At 43.4% G+C, this 20,670-nt stretch overlaps 1 protein-coding gene across 6 annotated transcripts in view; it reads right to left on the bottom strand.

The window, feature by feature from the left end:
- The window catches only part of LOC135110989 (zonadhesin-like), a 39,996-nt gene that overhangs the window by 3,647 nt on the left and 15,679 nt on the right, over positions 1 to 20,670 (bottom strand). For 4 of the 6 annotated variants that reach the window (XM_064023816.1, XM_064023815.1, XM_064023817.1 and 1 more), the window contains 6 exons: positions 14,624 to 14,676; positions 2,761 to 2,942; positions 2,421 to 2,606; positions 1,916 to 2,156; positions 362 to 1,563; positions 33 to 215 (listed from right to left, as the gene is read on the bottom strand). In XM_064023816.1, the coding sequence (XP_063879886.1) occupies positions 33 to 215; positions 362 to 1,563; positions 1,916 to 2,156; positions 2,421 to 2,606; positions 2,761 to 2,942; positions 14,624 to 14,671 (2,042 nt within the window). In that variant the 5' untranslated portion in view covers positions 14,672 to 14,676. The remainder of the gene's footprint in view (positions 1 to 32; positions 216 to 361; positions 1,564 to 1,915; positions 2,157 to 2,420; positions 2,607 to 2,760; positions 2,943 to 14,623; positions 14,677 to 20,670) is intronic. The other 2 variants (XM_064023819.1, XM_064023820.1) reach the window with 1 other exon arrangement.

Below are 20,670 nucleotides of genomic sequence, written 5' to 3'. Positions count from 1 at the left end.
TCAGCACTGCCTGCAGTGAGACAAGGCCTCACCTGGAACACCCGGAGGCCAGGTCCTGAATGAAGCCTTCCTGTCCACCCCTGCACCGCCCTGCTCCAGCAATCAGCGAGGTGGCGGCGTCCTTCGAGCAGGCCTGCCACTCTTCCACCACTTCAGGAGGACACTGCAGGGACGCAGCCATCTTGCCCCCACTGCACTTAAAACACCGGCCGCATCTGTTGGAAGAGATCAGTTTTCTTTAAGCCGGCAATCATCATCACGGACACTGAACTCTTAACATTGTAACATATACGTTCATGCAATACAAGTATGGTTGTAAATAAGCATGTTTGATAAAAGACGCGAAGAAGAAATAACTCACCCTGTTGTTGGATCGGGATACATTCCGTCAGGCTGAGATAAACAGATAGTGGAGGTGGCAGTCGGGCAGGAGTGGTGTAACGTAGAGACACACGTGCGTCCATCATGCAGCATTCCCTGACCACACGAGGTGTATTTGATCAGTGTGCCGCTCCTACAGGAGAAATAGCCGCGACATCCTCGACTTGCATCAACAAAGTCTCCGTCATCACGAAGATAACAAAGCGAGGATGGTGGACAGAAGACCTCTGAGGCCACCCGGCAGGCTTGCCCATCGTGAAGCTCTCCCTCCGGGCACCTGAATAAAGTCTTTACTCCAGAGAGACAGTGAAAGAAGGACCTGCAGCCATCCCCCGTGTCCTGATAAACTCCGTCTTCTCGCACAGCACACTCAGCAGCATCGGACGTCACAGGGCAGCTGTACTCCTCCTCAGGCACGCAGCGGACGCCATTAAACACTTGCTGCTGAGGGCAGGTGCCAGATGAATCTTTCTGACCATTTTGGCAATGAAAGAAACTTTTACACTGTGAAGCCTCGTCCAGATGGAAACCATTCTCATGGGAATCACAACTGGTATCAGATGAACGACGAGTCCTGACGACACTGTTTGTAAAGTTCCTAGCGTGTTGCAGCTCCTGGTGTGACGGGCAGCGGAACAACACAGAATCCACGCAGTGCTCCCCGTTGAATACGTTGTTCCCGGGACACGTGTGCTCACTCATCTTGCTCCCGCCTTGGCAATAGAAAAATGTCTTACATTCGGATTTTTCCATGGTGTAATAGCCATCGATTTTCGAAGAACAGTCCGGAAGGGGCGACCCGGCGTTGCATATTGAATTTCGGCCATCGACGCATTCTTTGCCGTTGAACATTAGTCCCGGAGAGCACTTATATGCCCGAATGAATTGCTGGTGGTGGCAGAGGAAGAAGGCTCGGCAGTCAGTGTCGGGTGAGACATGGAAGCCGTCATCCTTACCCTCACATGACCCGCGACCTTCTCCCCAACACGAAAAATTCCTCTCAGAGACACAGCGACGCCCGTCAAAGATCTGATGCTTGGGACACTCCTCCACCTTGACGAGGGCGCCATTGAAACACCGGAAGAAGGAGTTGCAGGGAGCGTGAGGGACAGCGTGCAGCCCGTTCACTCTGCCCTCGCACGCCTGCTCGTAGCACACGGAAGACTTCCCCGCTACACATCGCTGCAACAGCATATTAGCAGTGAACAACCGTACCTACAGCTGCCTTCATGAAGAAAAACAGCTAGTATGAGCTATGAAAACGTCACATTTAAGGCAGTGCTACTTCATTATGATTAGCTTTGAATATTGCGCCAAAGGGAAGGGAGAGGATGAAATTTTGGCCCGTATTCAGAAACGTTTTACTCTCTCACCACGACTATTTTCCAAGGCCACAGAGATGGTTAGCTGAGTTCTCAAGAGTGTTTCTCCTGTTAATGATGTAGAAATTTTGTTCGTCTGTCAATAGAACCACAAAAACACCCTTAAAAACCAGTGTAAGATTCATCTAGTCTTTAGAAATGTGACCCTTTACCTTGAGAGTGTAGTCGAATATGGAGTTGTAGGGACACACGTGGTCCGTCCTGACGCCGCCGGCACAAGTGAAGTAGGCAGTGCACGAGGATCCTGGCGCGGGGTGCGGGCCGTCAGGGAGTCCCCAGCAAGAGGGAGGAGAACACACCAACAGAGATCCCGTCCCGCAGGATCCTGTTGAGGAATCCCACACCCCATCGCCCCCGCACTGCCACCGCCCACTCAGGGAACTGTTGGTGCATCTGTAGGAAATATGTTTGTTAATGACAGCATCAAGACTGATTGTGAAACGCTCCTTTTTTGCTAGCGGAGAGAGAGAGAGAGAGAGAGAGAGAGAGAGAGAGAGAGAGAGAGAGAGAGAGAGAGAGAGAGAGAGAGAGAGATAACCGTGATGATAATGCTCGTAAATCACCATGTTCTATTCAATGCATGTGCTGTCAGTCATCATGGTCTCACAACGCCATCCTCGCAGTCAGATGAGCAGCAGTTTATTGTCATGAGCCCACCTGTAGTAGCTTTTGCAGTCTTGCCTGTAGTCCGGGTAGTAGCCGTCACTCTGGTTGATGCAAGGCGGGGAGGCGGGGGGCAGGTGCGGGCAGGTCACCTCCCCGGCGGGGCGGCATTCCTCGCTGGGGTAGTGGAAGGCTTGCCCGGGGGGACACACGTACGAGAACACTGCCCCATCCAGGCACCTGCAGGCCGGGCACGTCACAGTGACTCGTCCAGTGCACACACACACACACACACACACACACACACACACACACACACACACACGAAGGAAAAAAAAAGTAAACAAAAAGAAATAAGGACAGACACGAACAGACAGAAGAATGTAGCCAGTACCTGTAGTAATAGGAACAGCTGGAGGCGAGCTCTGGATACACTCCGTCCCTGCGTGTCGTGCACGAGAAACTCTTGAATCGCCGAAGCGCCGCTACTGTTGAGGAGTGAGAGGCAGGGTGGCTGATCTGTAGCGCCTCCTGTAGATACAAGTGATATTGTCTGACCGACTCGCCGACGCCAGCCTGTAAATACGATAGTTTAATGACTATTTCCGTAGACTTTAACTTAAAACAATAAATTATAATCAGTCATGAATTTTGGATATAATGATCAGGAAATTTACCTAGTATGTAGATTTTGCTATGGATGAATTTGGTATGGACTATGGACCTTGTCTCTTGTTTCCCTGAGTGAAAGCACAATATTTAACGGTTTATTTGGGAGGGACTACAGTTCTCGTATCTAGACTCGGAGCGACCAATGACCGGCGGAACTGTACCAACTTGCTACCGCACTCAACACATATAAAAGAAAGAAATTGATGTATGTATCTCAAGACGATGCTTGTAAATTCAAGTCTGATCCAGTATTTAGAATAAGCTATCCCTCTCCTCCTTCCCATACTATTATTAGTTTGACGAGGGATGTTCCTTGTCCATAAGCACAAAAATAATGAAATAATATCACCGGCGTTCCAATTTGCTTCGCTGAGTAGAAAATATCAGTTTGAATGAGTAACAATCAAAACCTCTACGTTCACGAATACCCAATAGCAAAATTTCGCGTCTGGTCACATGACAATAAATTAGTACAAGTTTTACAAGTCGTTCATTAACCCTGTAGCCAAGAGTGAAGGGACGTGGAGGCATTTGTCCCGGATCTGAGTTTCAATTAGGTTCACAATTGTACATATCATCCTTGAAAATTAGTGCTACGGAATCTGAATACACATGTTCCTTTTTAAGCATTCCCCTTAGATATCCAATTAAACTTCTATCAGGTGACATCGATACCTCAATGTCCCTCATTATCACACACATAAAGCTGGAAAAAAAACAAAAACATTCCCGCTTAGATATCAGGCTAAACTTGAATCAATTAAGAGCAGTGCCTCAGTGTCTCTCATTATTATACACATAAAGCTGGAAAAAGCAGGCATAATACACCAAGGCTGAGCGGGGCGGGGCGGGGATCCCCTGACGCCCGGAAGCAACGACTGGGAGCAAGCTGACAGACAGGTTGTCCGTCAGCGCAAGCCTGATATTACCAGGTGCTGTTTACAGAATATCTACATGCAATCAGCTCCAGAGGCATGATAATGACAAAAAAAGCCAAGAAAAATAGACACGTGAGAACAGGAACCACACAAACTTATCCATGTATTAGGTAATTTTTTTTTCTGCGCAGACTGATGGAGGCGGAGGTGCTTGTGGCATTATGATCCTGTTAAGCGGATCGGTCTGAGGTTGCAATATTCTGGCTTCTCACCGAATGACTTCCGCTTTCGTGTCAGAGACCTTCCTGCCTGCGGTCAACGCTTGTAGATGAGAGGGTCTCTGGCAGGAGATAGTTTCTTTTGATCCTAAGGTCTGCCTCGCCACATCCATGATGGAAGGCAGACTTACAGGACCTTGCGGAGCTATCCACTGTATATCCTCCAGGGAATCATGTTATACTGCTCATCACGTCCAAATTTTTTCATCAAAGAATATAAAAATCTTTCTATTTTCGACTTTTCTCGTAATTTTAGTAATTTATCAGAGTAAGTTAAGCATTAAGTTTAACAAAATGTTCTTTATTTTTGCCTGTGAAATTCAGATGGCGCCATTAATAACCTCTTCTTGTCGGAGATGAAACTCTTTGTCCACAGCTCTACTTAAAAATAAACCTATGACGATTCTGAACCACTAAATCTCCATGTTAACTATGTTAGCACTGGTGATGCCGCTAAGGACGCTTTCATATCCTCTCTGGTATTAATCCTGACCGAATGTTTCGCACTTCCCTTATCATCGTGCCTCCGTCTTCACACCTGATCAAACCTTTCCGTCTCTGTCCGTCAAATGTCACCCTTCCTCCTCGCTGGAAGTTTTCTTGCATACACCTTGTCTCAAACAAGGGTGACCGATCTAACCTTGAAAACTGCTGACAGCTTCGACTTCCTGCCTCTCTACGTAAAAGTTTTGAAACCAGTCTCAATATGAACATACTCCAGTACTTATATGTAGTCTATAGTGAGTGGTTCTCAAACTTTTTTGGCACCGATATTTGTCAAGTTCGATGATTCAGATCGACCTCATGTTTCGTCTCTTCTAATTTCACTACATTGTCTATTTCCTGAAAAAAAAAAGACTGACTATGAAGAAAAATAATACAAACGGAAATATTTCTATGGATTCTTATACTTTGTTAAAATATTTTCTTTTAGAGGCACGAGATCAAAAGTTGCTAAAATGACACGTAACACAAACAAAAGTGACAAGGACGCGATGTTACTAAAAGAACTGATTCGCAGACAGAAGGTGAAAGGTTAAGTGGAAGGCCATGCAAGGAATGAAGAGCACAGCATCTGAGGAGAGGTGTCTGCTCTGCACAGACGTACACCTTGAAAGATGCGAGTCAGTGTGAATCACTGCAGTCTACCATCACGACCACCTTTTCACGAAGGCCTGCAAAGAGCCACGTCGAGAGAAATTACTGATTCCAAGAGCACCATCATTTAGATATCCAGATGTTCTTTGATTATATGAAAAAAAAGGCACAATCACAAGAACACATCGTATCTCCTCAGAAACAACAATAACTATGATAAATGGATCTGCCGAAGCTGTAACTTATGCAGAACACGGAGCAGCGGACTAATCTCTAATATTCGTGTTGAGGCACCACACCCATCCCTGCCACCGCCAGTTGGGGAGCGGAACAACAAGCAGCAGCAGCAGCAGCAGTGAGCAGGTCCACGGCCTTCCCCTTCCCTTCTGATGACCACACCGTCATTCCCTCAAGGTCTTCTGGTTACTGGAACGAAGGACTTTCACGTGGGTTCTTTTTACTCCTACACACACACACACACACACACACACACACACACACACACACACACACACACCTCATTTGTATCCGCGGAGGGCGGCGGCGGCGGTGACGGTGGCAGCGTACCCTTGACCTTGATCGTTAGGGTGTATAATGGCGCTCCAGGATGCTCCATTCCGGACCTCTCCTGGCAGTACGTGGACCAGGACCTTACACGCCTTGGGGCCCCTTACGTAACGCTGGAGTGTGTGTGTGTGTATGTGTGTGTGTGTGTGTGTGTGTGTGTGTGTGTGTGTGTGTGTGTGTGTGTGTGTGTGTGTGTGTGTGTGTGTGTGTGTGTGTGTGTGTGTGTGTGTGTGTGAATATTCCTTTTGCATGTATGTACTCGTATATTAATACTTGCTTGTGCATTTATGAATCCGCGTTGTTCGCTCATGAGTCATCGTTTTTTTTTTCTTCTTTATACAAATGAGCACACACACACACACACACACACACACACACACACACACACACACACACACACACACACACACACACACACACACACACACACACACAGTTCTTCCATTCCCGCAACATGTTAATGGAAATACAAATAAAAGAAGGAAGATACTGAATAAAGGGATTGCACCTGCCAGCTATTCCGTGTATCCACTTACGACTCTCTACCTGCCGCCGTGAGTACCTCGAGAAGATACACCTGAGGAGGGAAGGAGGGAGGGAAGGAGGGAAGGAGAGAAGAAGGGAAGGGGGTGAGGGGAGGAAAGGATGTCAGGAACGTGCAGGTCAGAGAGAGAGAGAGAGAGAGAGAGAGAGAGAGAGAGAGAGAGAGAGAGAGAGAGAGAGAGAGAGAGAGACGGAGGCGGAGACAGTGACAATTCCAGTTTCCCAGTGATTTCATAGCTCATCCCTCTTACGATTACTCTATCCTCATTCATATGCAATCACTACTTACAACACCTACTCACACACACACACACACACACACACACACACACACACACACACACACACACACACACACTGTTTACTTATCACAGTTGTTCTGTTCCTTCTAACCCACTTTTTGTGCATGTTTTTACTTACAATATTCAGTTCTTCCGGTTTCAAGTCCCTGCTGTTATCAACGTACTTACTAGAACACCATCACCACCACTACCACCATCCCGTAAACACCCTCACACCACAGTCCCCATCTCGCGAACAGTTTCTGACGCCATCACCACCGCCATCAACACTCTGCCATCATAACAACCCCTCCTGGAATCTCATACACGTCGCAATAATCACGATAAAACAGGTGTAGTAATGACTTGCTCACCACAGGCATGACGAGCCCCTATGACGAGGCGCTGCTGAGATCTAGGCCCGTATTCAGAAACGCTTTGCTCTCTTACAGCGACTATTTTCAAAGATCATAGAGATGACTAGCCGGGTTTTCATGACTGTTTCTCCTGTTAATAATGTATAAATATTATTAATCTGTCACTAGAAACAAAAAAAACACCATTAAATTCCCGTGTCACTTCAACTATAGCCTTTCGATTGTAGTGAAGGTGCTGGACAGAAGTGCTTCAGAATACGGAACACAAGAGACCGGAGACCTTGCCACGTGGACCTCAACAGGTGCTGGAAGGAAGAAGGCAGGCTGGGGGAGGAGGAGGTGGAGGAACAGGACGGGGGGAAAAAGACACACAGAGGGAGAGAGGGAACAAGTCTGTGAATCAAGGTCTTGTCCACAACGTTGCTCAGAGTGGACCACTTGTCATGTCGCTCAAGATGACAACAAGGAGGTAGACGTACAAGACCTGTTCCCGTACCAAACTAGAAGCCTGCTTTACCGAGGAAAAGTTAACAAGGGACCAGGCGTAGGAAAGACAGATGTTCACATGTAAATAAGTGTTTTAAAGGACTCTAACAGGATAGTACAGTGGAATCTATTATCATGATCTTTAAAAAAAAAAAAAAGAAAAAAAAAAAAAAATATATATATATATATATATATATATATATATATATATATATATATATATATATATATATATATATATATATATATATATATATATATATATATATATATATATATATATATATATATATATATATATATATATATATATATATATATATATATATATATATATATATATATATATATATATATATATATATATATATATATATATATATATATATATATATATATATATATATATATATATATATATATATATGCATTGGATTCAAGAGTTTACATAGAAACGGTATGAACGGTGTTATGTACAGTTCTTGTGAATATCATGTTATCTGGCACGCTGAGAATATTTAATGTTTTATTTAAAGTGCATGTAATAAGAGAGACGAGTCGTGAGACAACTACATAACAGCAATGCAGGAGGCGGCTCACGTACACAACAAGCAAACAAACAGAGAGAGAGAGAGAGAGAGAGAGAGAGAGAGAGAGAGAGAGAGAGAGAGAGAGAGAGAGAGAGAGAGAGAGAATGCATTACATCTTTATATGAATCACGTCCATAAAAAACAAATATAACGGAGAGTGAGTGTCTCCACTACTTAGCACACTTTGCACTCCTTCCCGCGTGTCGAGCATCGCCAACTTGGGAATGCTGTAACCATCGCAGACGCCAGCCAGCATCTCGACCCTCAGTCTTATTTATTCTTTATTTATTGATATTTTTTTTTTTAAGTTTACTGTCATTATACTGTTCAATCAAGTTCCACTGTGGTGTAGGAGACAAGCTGCTGTGATGACGCACTCTGTGTTGCAGGTGGTGTATGCAATACCTGTTTGAAGACCAGCATGACCCCTTCCACACCCATCGCGCCCGACTTAAGCAAAGTGAAAGTCGCAATAAACACACACACACACACACACACACACACACACGCCTTGCAACAGTAGCCAGCAAACAGATGGTCAGATAAGTAGGCTATTTACATCCGAGTGTTTCCAGTGGTTTCCAAGATTACTCAAGCGACGCGATAGTGCCGCGAGGCTTGGCGAGGGGCACGTTGCGGCCCCTTGCCAGGTGAGGTTTGGGGAGGAACGTTCCTCGCTCAGGCCGTCACCACGCAGCTCCCGGAACTAGTAAGCAATTTGTGATCATGCGTGAAGCCACTGGCGGATGCTTCACTCATTCCTTCTACTCGCGACACCTTCCCGCGCCTCTAAAACTTCCGTGCCTGCCTCACTTTCCTGCTGTCTCACTTGGCCTCTGCACCTGCATCTTCCCCCACCTCTACTCACACCACTCAGGCGCCCAGTCTCGTCATGCCTACCGGAAAAGGGGAGCGAAGAGAAGTAGCTTACCTATCAAGATATCTGAGCAGGCCGCCGTGCCCCTCCAGCCCATCACCAATGCCGCCACACAAAAAGAGGGAGAAGGGATGTCCGCCATAATCATCGTCTTACGACTATAAATTCTTTCTTCTGGCACTAACACTACGCGTTGCCTTTTGCACTGTCTCCATAAATCACTAAAGCACAACTCTTTGTCAGCCAAGCCACGCTATAATTTTCCAAAACGTTAGTGGTGTAGTTTTTTTCTCCAGCACAAGGCGGCTATAAAGCACAAAAAGAAAAAAATGACCTCATCGCCGCATCTGGTGCTGATTATGTCCTGCCTTGGGTATGCGTAGTGAGGAAGTCGTGATGACATTTTTATGAAACACGTAAATGCCGAAGGAAAGAAGAGAAGAAGGGAAAAAAAAAAAAATTATAGCTGTTTGAAACATTCGGAACTGGTTAGTTCTATTTTTTGCTTTCCAGGAACTACATCCTAATTTGATTTTTGGGTAGAAAACTATAAAATAAGGGGACGAGAATGCATCAAGACAAAAAAAAAAGTAAAGAATGCAAATGACATGGAAGAATGGAGAATCATCAACATAATTACGAATGGTCCGCGTTATCTGAGGGAAGGGAATGAAGAAAACTGGAAGAGCACACGCCTGATGCATATCAATTGTTGCCAAGGATATGAACACAGATAGGGCGGAAGTTGAATATGGCAAAAAAAAAAAAAAAGCGTACTTGGTGTCACCAGAGAGAGAGAGAGAGAGAGAGAGAGAGAGAGAGAGAGAGAGAGAGAGAGAGAGAGAGAGAGAGAATTGTATTGTGTAGTAAGCTATAGGTGCGTGCAAAGTCATCTGTAATATCGCATTCCTGGTACGTATCCACAGTTCTCTATCAGATGCACTGTACATGTCGCTTACGAGCTGTTAATTTCTTACCTAATCTTGAAAATCCTTTTTGTTTTTGTTATTTTTCTTTTCTCGATTTCGCAAACATCTGAATATTTTTTTTCTTTTCCTTTTCTTGATATGTTCCGTGTGAGAATCAAATGGTGAAAAGCGACTAATATAGAGAACTGTGGATACGTAACAGGAATGCGATATTACAGATGACTTTGCACGCACCTACGAGTATAGCTTACTACACAATACAATTCTCTCTCTCTCTCTCTCTCTCTCTCTCTCTCTCTCTCTGGTGACATCAAGTGGCAGGCATAAGATATCGAAACATGTGTCGCTGCACCTCTCGAGACATGCATTCCTGGCAGAGGGAAAGAGGATGTCCACAAGCCCGCCTGCTCACCAATGCTCCACGCGTCGCCTCAAGCAGCTACGCAGGTCCACCGCCAAGGGATGAGCAGGCCTGCTGCTGCTTACCTGATTCGCGGCTCTTATCGCGCGGTATCCGGTTCCCGCGCAGTGACTTCCCGATCAAGAAATAATATGTTCGTTTGTCTGTGTGTGTGTGTGTGTGTGTGTGTGTGTGTGTGTGTGTGCATTTGTCGGTTTGTTCATCTGTATTCTCTGTCTCTGTCTGTGTCTCTGTCTTTCCTACTGTTTTTGCTGCTACTACTGCCACTGTTATTACTAGTACTGTTGCTGTTAGGTTATTGTTGTTGTCGTTATTCCTATTATTATTATTATTATTATTATTATTATTATTATTATTATTATCATTATTAATAGTAGTAGTAGTAGTAGTAGTAGTAGTAGTAGTAGTAGTAGTAGTAGTAGTAGTAGTAGTAGTTGTTGTTGTTGTTGTTGTTGTAGCAGTAGTAGTAGTGGTGGAAGTAGTAGTAGAAGTAGTAGTTGCAGTAGTAGTAGTAGTAGTAGTAGTAGTAGTAGTAGTAGTAGTAGTAGTAGTAGTAGTAGTGGTGGTGTAGTAGTAGTAGTAGTAGTAGTAGTAGTAGTAGTAGTAGTAGCAATACTTGTTGCTGGTGTTGCTATAGGCAATATGCAGTAGCAATGGTGGTGGTGGTGGTCGTGGTGACAGTAGTGGTGGTGGTGGTGGTGGGAACTGTGATGAAGAGCAGATTTTTTTTTTATCTATTTATTTTCTTTCATGGGAATTTCTCTGAATTTTGCAAGTAACTGTTTTTTTTTTCTTTGTTTTTTTTTTTTGAACCGCTCTTGTGAAAGCAGACTCCACCAGTTTCCTTTTACACTTCAATTCTTACGAATAGTTCAGGATAAAATGGATTTCAGAGCAAAGAAAAAAAAGTAAAGAAAAAAAAAACTGAACAGGAGTTGGGAAGGGAGAAGAATAGAAAATGAGGAAGAAATTACAGTAAAAAAAGGAAACAGGAAAACCGCAAAAATAAACATGAGAATTCGTAAAAAGAAATGAATACGTGGCAAATACATAATGAGCTATAGTTATGAAGAAATTAAAGAATAGAAAAAAAAAAGAAGAGAAAATGGAAACATTCTCTGTAAAGATGTTTGTGAGAGGATAAAAAAAAAGATGCGAATCGTGCAAAAGAAAAGAAAGATAAAAGAAAATATACTTGAAAACTTGTGAAGAAACGAAAAAAAAACTGAAGGAGAGAGGAGAAAAAAAATGAAAGAAATAGATAATGGAACAAGGGACGAAGTGGAAAGGAAAAGAGAGGCAGAGGAAAAACACAAACAAAAAAAGAGAAAACAGAAAAGAGAGAAATTGTTAAAGACGTAAAGGTGAGCTGAGAGGAAATAAGAAAGAAGAAAAGAGAATGGAAAATAACAGGGACACAAAATAGGAAATTCATTATGAAATATGAAGAACGAAAAGGAAATAGCGAAAGAACACACACACACACACACACAAAAAAAAAAAAAAAAAAAAAAAAAAAATTGAATATAGACAAAACATCGAAAAGAACAGAATGAAATATACAGAGAGGGCGTAAAAAAGAGATAAAAAATATAAGAATATGAGAAAGAAGTATGAAATTAAAAACAGCAACAAAAATTCACGAAGAAGAAAAAAATATGGAATGCGAAGAAGGAAAAAAGAGAAACACACACACACACACACACACACACACACACACACACACACATACAGAAAGCGAAAGAGATAAATTGATAAAAAAAGGAAAAGAAAAGAAAACTTCGGATGAAAAAATAGAAAATGAACGTGAATAAAAAAAATAAAAAAATAAGGAGGATTAAAGAATATACAAAAAAAAAAAAAAGAGGGAAAGAGAGAGAGAGAAAAAAAAAAAAAAGATACCCAGAAGAAAGTTGAGCGAAAAAGGAAAAGAAAACAGCGAGAAAAAAAAGAGAAAACTACAGATGATGATGAATGATGCTCTTCACGCCGGGGAGGTCAGCGCCAGTATCCGGGGTCATCCTAACCACCTGGTCACGCTTCCTTGCATCAGACACCACCACCACCACCACCGCCACCACCACCACCACCACAAACAATACCAGCAAAACCAAAGAAAAGATAAAAGGGAAGGTAAATATATCGGACACTACTAATGCCATTACCATAATACTACCATCGCCATCACCACCACCACCACCACCACCACAACAAACACTACCATGACCAAAGGAAAAGAAGGTAAGGAGATTAAAGAAAAATACCGTATTCACTACTACTACTAATATCATTACATTCACTACCATCTACGCCATCACCATTACTATCAACACCATTATCACCATCATTACCATCACCATCACCACCACCATCACCATCACCAAACAATAACAAAAGAGTAGAAAGAAAAGAAAAAAAGCTGAGTCGTCACCATTACACCATCACCACCACCACCACCACCACCATCACGAGCACACACACACAAAAAAAAAATAAATAAAAGGAAAAGATAGGAAAAGAAAGACATCATTATCACAACCACATCTTTATCACATTCCCCACCACCACCACCCCCAACACCACCACTACATCCTTATCTCCTTCCCCCACCACACTATCACCACCACCATCACCACCACCATCACCGCCACTACCATACGAGCTAATCTGAAAGCATATCACATCACATCACATTTTCATTGGCAGATCATCACTGCTACTTTATAAAGCCTCACTAAAATCGCGAACACTAACGAACCATCATCACCACTTCATCACCAACACCATTACCGCTTTCACCTTTAACCCCGGAGAGAGAGAGAGAGAGAGAGAGAGAGAGAGAGAGAGAGAGAGAGAGAGAGAGAGAGAGAGAGAGAGAGAGAGAGAGAGCACCCTGACTCCTCGCCTCTGCTGCATGAGTCACTGCCCCGTACAGTTTGTCCCCTGTCTCTCTCTCTCTCTCTCTCTCTCTCTCTCTCTCTCTCTCTCTCTCTCTCTCTCTCTCGCGGCAGTGCACCCAGTCACCCACCCACCCCGAGGCCTGCACGGTCCAGCGGGAGGAAAGAACCCGTGGGAGGGAACGACAAGGGACCGACCAGGTACGAAGAGGAGGCAGAGTTCGCCAGCAAGGGTACACACACACACACACACACACGTTCCTCTGTTGTTTGGCTGAACCAGAGTGTGTGTGTGTGTGCAGGGAAGTATGAAGGATACGAAGGAAGTTCATGGAGAATACGGAAGTGTGTGTGTGTGTGTGTGTGTGTGTGTGTGTGTGTGCTTAACGAGCTTTGCGATCCGAGAGAGAGAGAGAGAGAGAGAGAGAGAGAGAGAGAGAGAGAGAGAGAGAGAGAGAGAGAGAGAGAGAGAGAGAGAGAGTACAAAACCTATGAGAAACAGGTGTATTTGTTGGAAAGAGTTGTGTGGAAGAGACGTAGGAAATCAGGAGAAGGAGGAGGAGGAGGATGAAGGAGGCAGGAGAAAAGATGCTACACAACCTTCTAATAAGCATATTCATATTCATATACCCAGTGCTTCATGTGTCCGCCAGGCCCCGTGCAGAACTGCCCAGCGTGTCGCCAGGCAGTTAGTAATTATCTCAGGCTTCTGTTCGCCACAGCGCCCCAACCTTATACTTGCGATTGTTAATAAGACCACGAGTGTCCTTTAATTGCTCCTTGTAATAGATATAATTTGTAGGAAGCGCTCTATTTGGAACGCTTGCCCAGAGCCGAGATGAAGCGTTCTGCCTCAGTTAATTGACATGAAAAATAACCGCGCGGGAACTGGTTTGGGATGCCAGTAAAAATAAAGAGGAAAAGGTTAAACTGCACCTGCTGAGCTTGCTCCCTCCGTGGGGCGCCGTGATTTTGTTCATTGTATTGCATAAATGGGCAAGACAGCTGAAGGATCACGCTACGATGAACCCACGCGAAACGAAGGATAACGGAAAAAGAGAAGTGAAGCAGCCAAAGTTTTGAAACGAACGCAGCAACGCATTCCATTCTCGGCGCATCGTTCAGTTTAGAGGACGCCACACCGGAGTCGTTAACTTTGTTCCAAACCACCGTGGCCCGTGGCGGTCGTAAAGTATTGGCAAGTGTGTTCCGGCATGCCAATATGGCGGCGATCACTCAGGGAAGCGAGCCAGGCGGTGGTCCGCCGTGGCTCACCACCACAATGATGTTTAATTACAGTCAGGGAAGACATCATGGAAGCTGTACTGCTTTAATAGATTCATACTTTGACAAGGCAACTCACGGCTAGATGGAAGGCGACAGTCGACAGCAAAAGGGTCCCAGCTAGCATAGTGTCTGAAACAAAGGAGCAGAAATTTTGCATTAGGGAATAACAGGAATGAGCTGAAGGGGACATCCCATCCCCGCCACCAAACAGGTGTGTGGGCACATGCTGTTTCTACTTTTTTACTTTCATTCCAAAGTGTTCACTATTACAGTCTGTAACAAAGAAGAAGAAGAAAAAAAAATCTTTGGTTCACTAATTCCTCGGCGCCGTTAAGGGCTGTGTCGTATCCATATTAATGACGGTGTCTCTTGATATAACACATAAATATGCACTGTCACTTTACCGAAACATCAGTATAATTAAGGAGTTATTACATGCAGCTATTTTCTCACGCGTGAATAAATTCAAACAATGACATTATATTTTAATGTAAGAAATTGAAGATAATATAAATTTGTGTAGTTTTATATTAAAAAATATGTGGATAGTGTACATAATTTCATTGCTATAATCTGTCGAGAAGTGATATTTTTTCCTTCTTTCCCTCCCTCTTTCTGAACGACCACTCAGACACTTAGATGCTTGTGGCTCCTGGAAACCCAAACATCTGTTGAAGGGACACGGGATGAGCGAGGAGAGAGACGCGACGCGTTTTCTTGTGCCTACTGGAGTGATGTTCAGGAGTTCGAGTTTGCTTGACTTAGTGGAAAATACTACACACACATGAACCAAGGAGCTACGTAGGTATTTAGTGGTCTGTATAAGCTAAACACACAAACACAACATAACACACACACACACACACACACACACACACACACACACACACACACACACACACACACACACACAGACAGACACACACACACACACACAAGTGAGTACTAACAGTTTTCTTTTTTGTTAATTTTTTTACAAACATCTTCAAGTTGAAATTATGATTTTCAGCGTCCGCGCGCCGAAAAAAAAAACCTGTTCGCAACACGGAACTGAGAGTGGCCGACAAGACATTCCAGGTGTCTTCCTGGACGGGCTATGCGGGCGCCGGACCACCCACTCCCAACGTGGCAAATCATTCTTCTGCTGACGGTGAATTTACTATTTTTCACTTATCATATGAAATACATCTTTGGCCTCGTCAGACGCTATAATTCTGTTGGCAGGCGCTTCAGTTGAAACATCAAATATATTATCCGCCTAGGAATCTCATAATGAAGCACTGCACTACTGGAACACCGGGTTCAGGTTACTATCGCCCCTGATCGCTGCCGCGTGATGGGCGGCTCGAGAAGGGCGGGCTCTCCCCTCTCCCGTATCGCTTCGTCACTCAGTGGCATGAATAAGTTGTTTACTCTATACATCATTCATAGCAGATTGCTGCTATCTGCATGATAAATCAACACTGATATAATGCTTAACACACGTTGAACGCAAACACATAGAGTGAATAAAACTTTTCTTTCCTCATTTTACTCCCGAATTTCCACTAATATACACATTGAGATGGATTTCAGAAAGAGAGAGAGAGAGAGAGAGAGAGAGAGAGAGAGAGAGAGAGAGAGAGAGAGAGAGAGAGAGAGAGAGAGAGAGAGAGAAATCGCTTTAATGTTAAAATATCTTCACCATGAGGACATCGAGATCACAATGGTATATTGACTTCTCAGAAGCATTACGTGTGTCATTAGCAATCCACTTGAACACACGGCACATCAACATCGTGTCTTGTTGTTATGATATGAGACATTCAATTATTATTCACTCCTTAACTAAACGAACTCAAATAACGCAAAGTGGGCAAGACTGTGGAGGTTCAGAGAAACACCGACTGTCTTCTGTTGATGTAAGCAGCAGGAATATTATTGTTAGTGGTGGCGGGGGGTTGTGGCGGATGCAACATCAATTTGTTGCAATTTCTGAAAATTGGACAAAGAAGAATTTTGTGTTCCCACCATCTCCGTGAGTATGGCGCCCTCTAGATCTTTAAACCTTTGAAGTGTCTGGAGTGCTGCAATGATGTGTGCCTCAACAAACACTGTTTGGAAGTGATTGTGTTACGAGGTAGGTTTGTTAGGTCAGGCGTTAGAGGATAAGGTTGGGTGGGGAGATTCCGATAGCTACTCAGAATCAAGATGGCGGCGGTGGCCCATCATTTTTCTTACCAAATATCGGTTTCAGGTATAATGTTTAACAAATTATGTCATTTTGTGGTAAAGTCATTAACGCAGTGCGTGCTTTTATCCTTCAGTTTCCCTCAGTCTTCACAACCTTGCCTATTACCGCGTTACTTAAGTTTATTGACATAAAGAAGCACAGCATTTTTGCCTTTAGCATTTCCTTAAGTACTTTCATATTAAGGCGACACACCAGTACAATCAAGTTATAAATACCATTTAAACAAACGAATGAACAGATAAACAAGTACACAAATTCCTATCCGAAGATGCGGCATCTGTCTGGTGTCTCGGTGGTGTCGAAATGGTGTCTGGGCACACCTGTTTCCAGGACACCGAAGTGCCTCGGTGTCCGGGTCGAGTACAAGCGAGGCGCCACCAAGGCGAGGAGCGGGAGGAAGGTGGCAGTCCCGGGGCTGCTTTACTTTCTACGTGTGTCTGCAGGTCATCAGGATGGGGCGAGGAACATTGTACTGATGGAAAATTTCATGGCTGGCAAACATAAGCAGACGGTCATGGATTCCTGAATGTAAACTCATATAAGGCTATGGCGTGCCCTAGCAAGCTTTCTTCGCACCCCTCGCTGCCTCCGACACAGATAATCTACTCTATTTTTTTCCCGACGGCTGACATATTCGAGACAAAAGGTACGCATGGCAGATCAAAAAGTATGTAGAACGCAACACTCAAGTATCCGTGTCTTCTGAAAGTAATGCAAACTTTCATCGTCCTTCTTCCTGCCAAATGTCCTGCTGAATTCTGAAGTCTCTATCTTTACTACACTTCCATTTCTCTCCACACTCTCCTGTCTTATTACTTTGCTTTCCTCCTCACTAAAACTAACTCTCGCTTTTATTTATTTATTTATTTATTTTTTTCCTGCCAACAAGAATCATAGTTATCTTGATGGACGGCCTATATGATGAAGTTCCGGTTTATTTTTAGACTTTCGTTACGGTTGTGGGATTTTTTTGCACGATCATGCTGACCCGATCCTGTCAAATAAATAATCATTACCTGCACTATTTCTTATCGTCTGATTTCCTTGCCTCTTATAATCTTTTGTAGTAATTTTACAAAAGTGCTATTTATGAATACTTAATAATAGACTGATTTTCGTTATCTGCAGATATTTGCAAAGTATCTGGAGAGGAAAAATGCAACACTGTGCTTTTACCTATCCAATACAAGTCTTCTTTAACTGCAAAGCAGAAGATGGAAGACAAAGGAGAAACAAGCTGGGGGTAACTTTCTCTGGTACATTATACATGCCAGGATGAATGGACAAGGGAACCACCCAAGAGAAACTTAAGTCTCTTGCTTCTGGTAAAAGAATAATATTCCTTTTTATTACAAAGTAGGAATTTTTCATTACTATGAATAATAAAGAAAATGCAACAAAACTTTCATATTTTTACAACCAAAACGTATCTTAATATGAAAGCAATTTATTGCGATGTTTGGGTTTGGATTAAGCAATGTTCAGTATTATGATACTGGTGGCTGGAATACCGGGATGCTCGTGGCTGAGAAGGTGATAAGACTAGGAAGCGTCATGCTTACAAAGAAGAGCAAATGTGCGGCACACAACCTGCCATCATTCACAGTGAGTTATGAGAGACAGCCATACGAGACACACTTCACTTATCAGGCCTCTAATTAGATTGGAGTTCCATACCACCACTGATTCCTAAATGTATTTATGTCTGATGGTTAATTTGGTATTGGCATCACTGATGCCGTGAATGTGAAGAAGTAATGTTTGAAGCGACCCTTGCCAGCCTCCAGCAGGATGTTGATGGCAGGTTCAAAGGGAAGGATGCGCCGTTGACTGGTCTGTGTGGTTACTGTTTCCACGCGTCACTTGCCAAATTGACTAATGACTTTTCTTTCACTTCACTTATACAAAATGTTGCGTACAACTAAAGCTAGATATGAGGAATGTATTAGTTGTAAGATTTTGTATTGTGTGATAAGTCGTTCTTTCTCCTCTCCACTGAATTTAAGAGAATCATAAAGTATTGGCATTTATAGCTTTCCTCTCGTCAAAGAACTTTATGTTCTCCTTTTAACCGATGAAAGAAATTGAAAAATTTGAAGGCCAAAGATAAGGGTTTTCACATACTTAGAAACAAAAAAGGACATCTAAACACACAAGAGCTGTTTGCATTTTAGCCAATAAGAAAACTTTCATGTTGAATTTTTTTTCCTGGTTATTAAATGCGTTTTTGGCGAGGGAAAGACATGCAGCGTGTACACCCAGGTGGAGAGAGGCAGGAGTCAACGTTCCTGTTGGTGTTTGCACTTTCCGCGGGTCGGTTGTGGCAGCAGAAAGAGCGGAGACTTGCATGGAAAGATCCTGGTATTGCTACACGTGAAATCTATCACGAGCTGCTCAGGGGCTGTCACACTCATAATGGAATCCTCAGTAGCCTCTCCTGTGGCGCCATGTGACCCCCGCTAACGCAACACAGAATTTCAGTTACTAATCACCCAACCATCATCCCACGATCAGTTCACCATGACCTGAGCTAAAATACTCATACACTTTCCCACTGTTAACTTTTTATAATGACGCACAACAGTGCCTGACACCATATAAGCAGTCACTTATCTACAAAATCAATAGATGAACATTTTTTTTTTTTTTTTCAGAAGGAATAAGAACTGATGCGCAGCGGAATTGAAGTCTTGGTGGCACGCAAACCCCACGACTGTAATGAACCAGAAAGCCCTAACGCCGCTTAGGATGCAGGAGGTCTGGTGTGGGATGTTAACTCGTAGTAGTGTCGCCACCGTCTGTACCGCTGAAGTGATCACCAAGGGATCGGGCGACTCACTGCGCCACACGCGGGCCGCAACACACGAGTACCTGGCAGAGTTGCTCGCGGCCTTTATTTCCTGTAACTATGAAATCAATGAGTTTTTATAACGAAAAAAAAAAAAAAAAGTCAAGTATCATGAAATGGAAAAATTGGTTCCAATACAATTTTCAAAGGTTTCGACGCATAGTTTGACAACTGTGGTTCAGGATTATCTGTTTGACAGCTGCTCCACTCGTCCTGGCCAAAAATTTTTTATTCGCTTGTTTATATATATATATATATATATATATATATATATATATATATATATATATATATATATATATATATATATATATATATATATATATATATATATATATATATATATATTCTTTTTTATCGAAACCGGCAAATATTGTAAAAGCCCACCTCGTAACTGGGAAAGAAATAAGAAAATCCGAAATGATAATCGAATATTCACATCCTGAAATCTTTGTCCTGAGATAATGGAATGACATAAAAATTCATGTACCGCAGCTGTCGTTCCTCAGACTGGACAGGAGATGCGAGGCGTTGTGTGTGCGTTCTTCCTTGGGACGCAGAGAGGCGGGGAGAAAGGCACACCAAGCCTCGGGCGGGATCTATTACTGCTCCGAATTGAGCTCTGCGATACTCATGAATCTGTATCCATCTCCCATCGTAGGGCAGTATCGACTGTAGTTCCACTTTTTTTTTATTTCCTCTTTCGTGTTTCCTGCTTTCTGAGTGTCCTACCTCTAGATGCATCCTTTACGCGTCCATTACGAAATCATGTGGCTCAGAGTCAGTCCAAATAATCTCATAGGCTAACGTATCCGTAATACTACACAAACCAGATTTAAACCACCACGTCTGCCAACATCCGCCATAAAAAAGTGGTTCTCGATACATCACAGTTCTCCTTGATTTAGCGCCGCCACGCCTGCTTTCTCCCCCCCCCTGCCTCCCGCTTCCACACCGGCCCGCCGCCCCCCACGCAACACAGTAAGGCAGGCGGATGAGATTTGACCTTCGAAGTGAACTAAAGAGAGAGAGAGAGAGAGAG

Source organism: Scylla paramamosain, chromosome 21, assembly GCF_035594125.1.
Source record: "Scylla paramamosain isolate STU-SP2022 chromosome 21, ASM3559412v1, whole genome shotgun sequence".
Classification (NCBI taxonomy): domain Eukaryota; kingdom Metazoa; phylum Arthropoda; class Malacostraca; order Decapoda; family Portunidae; genus Scylla; species Scylla paramamosain.
This window is presented reverse-complemented; position numbering and strand designations above follow the sequence as displayed.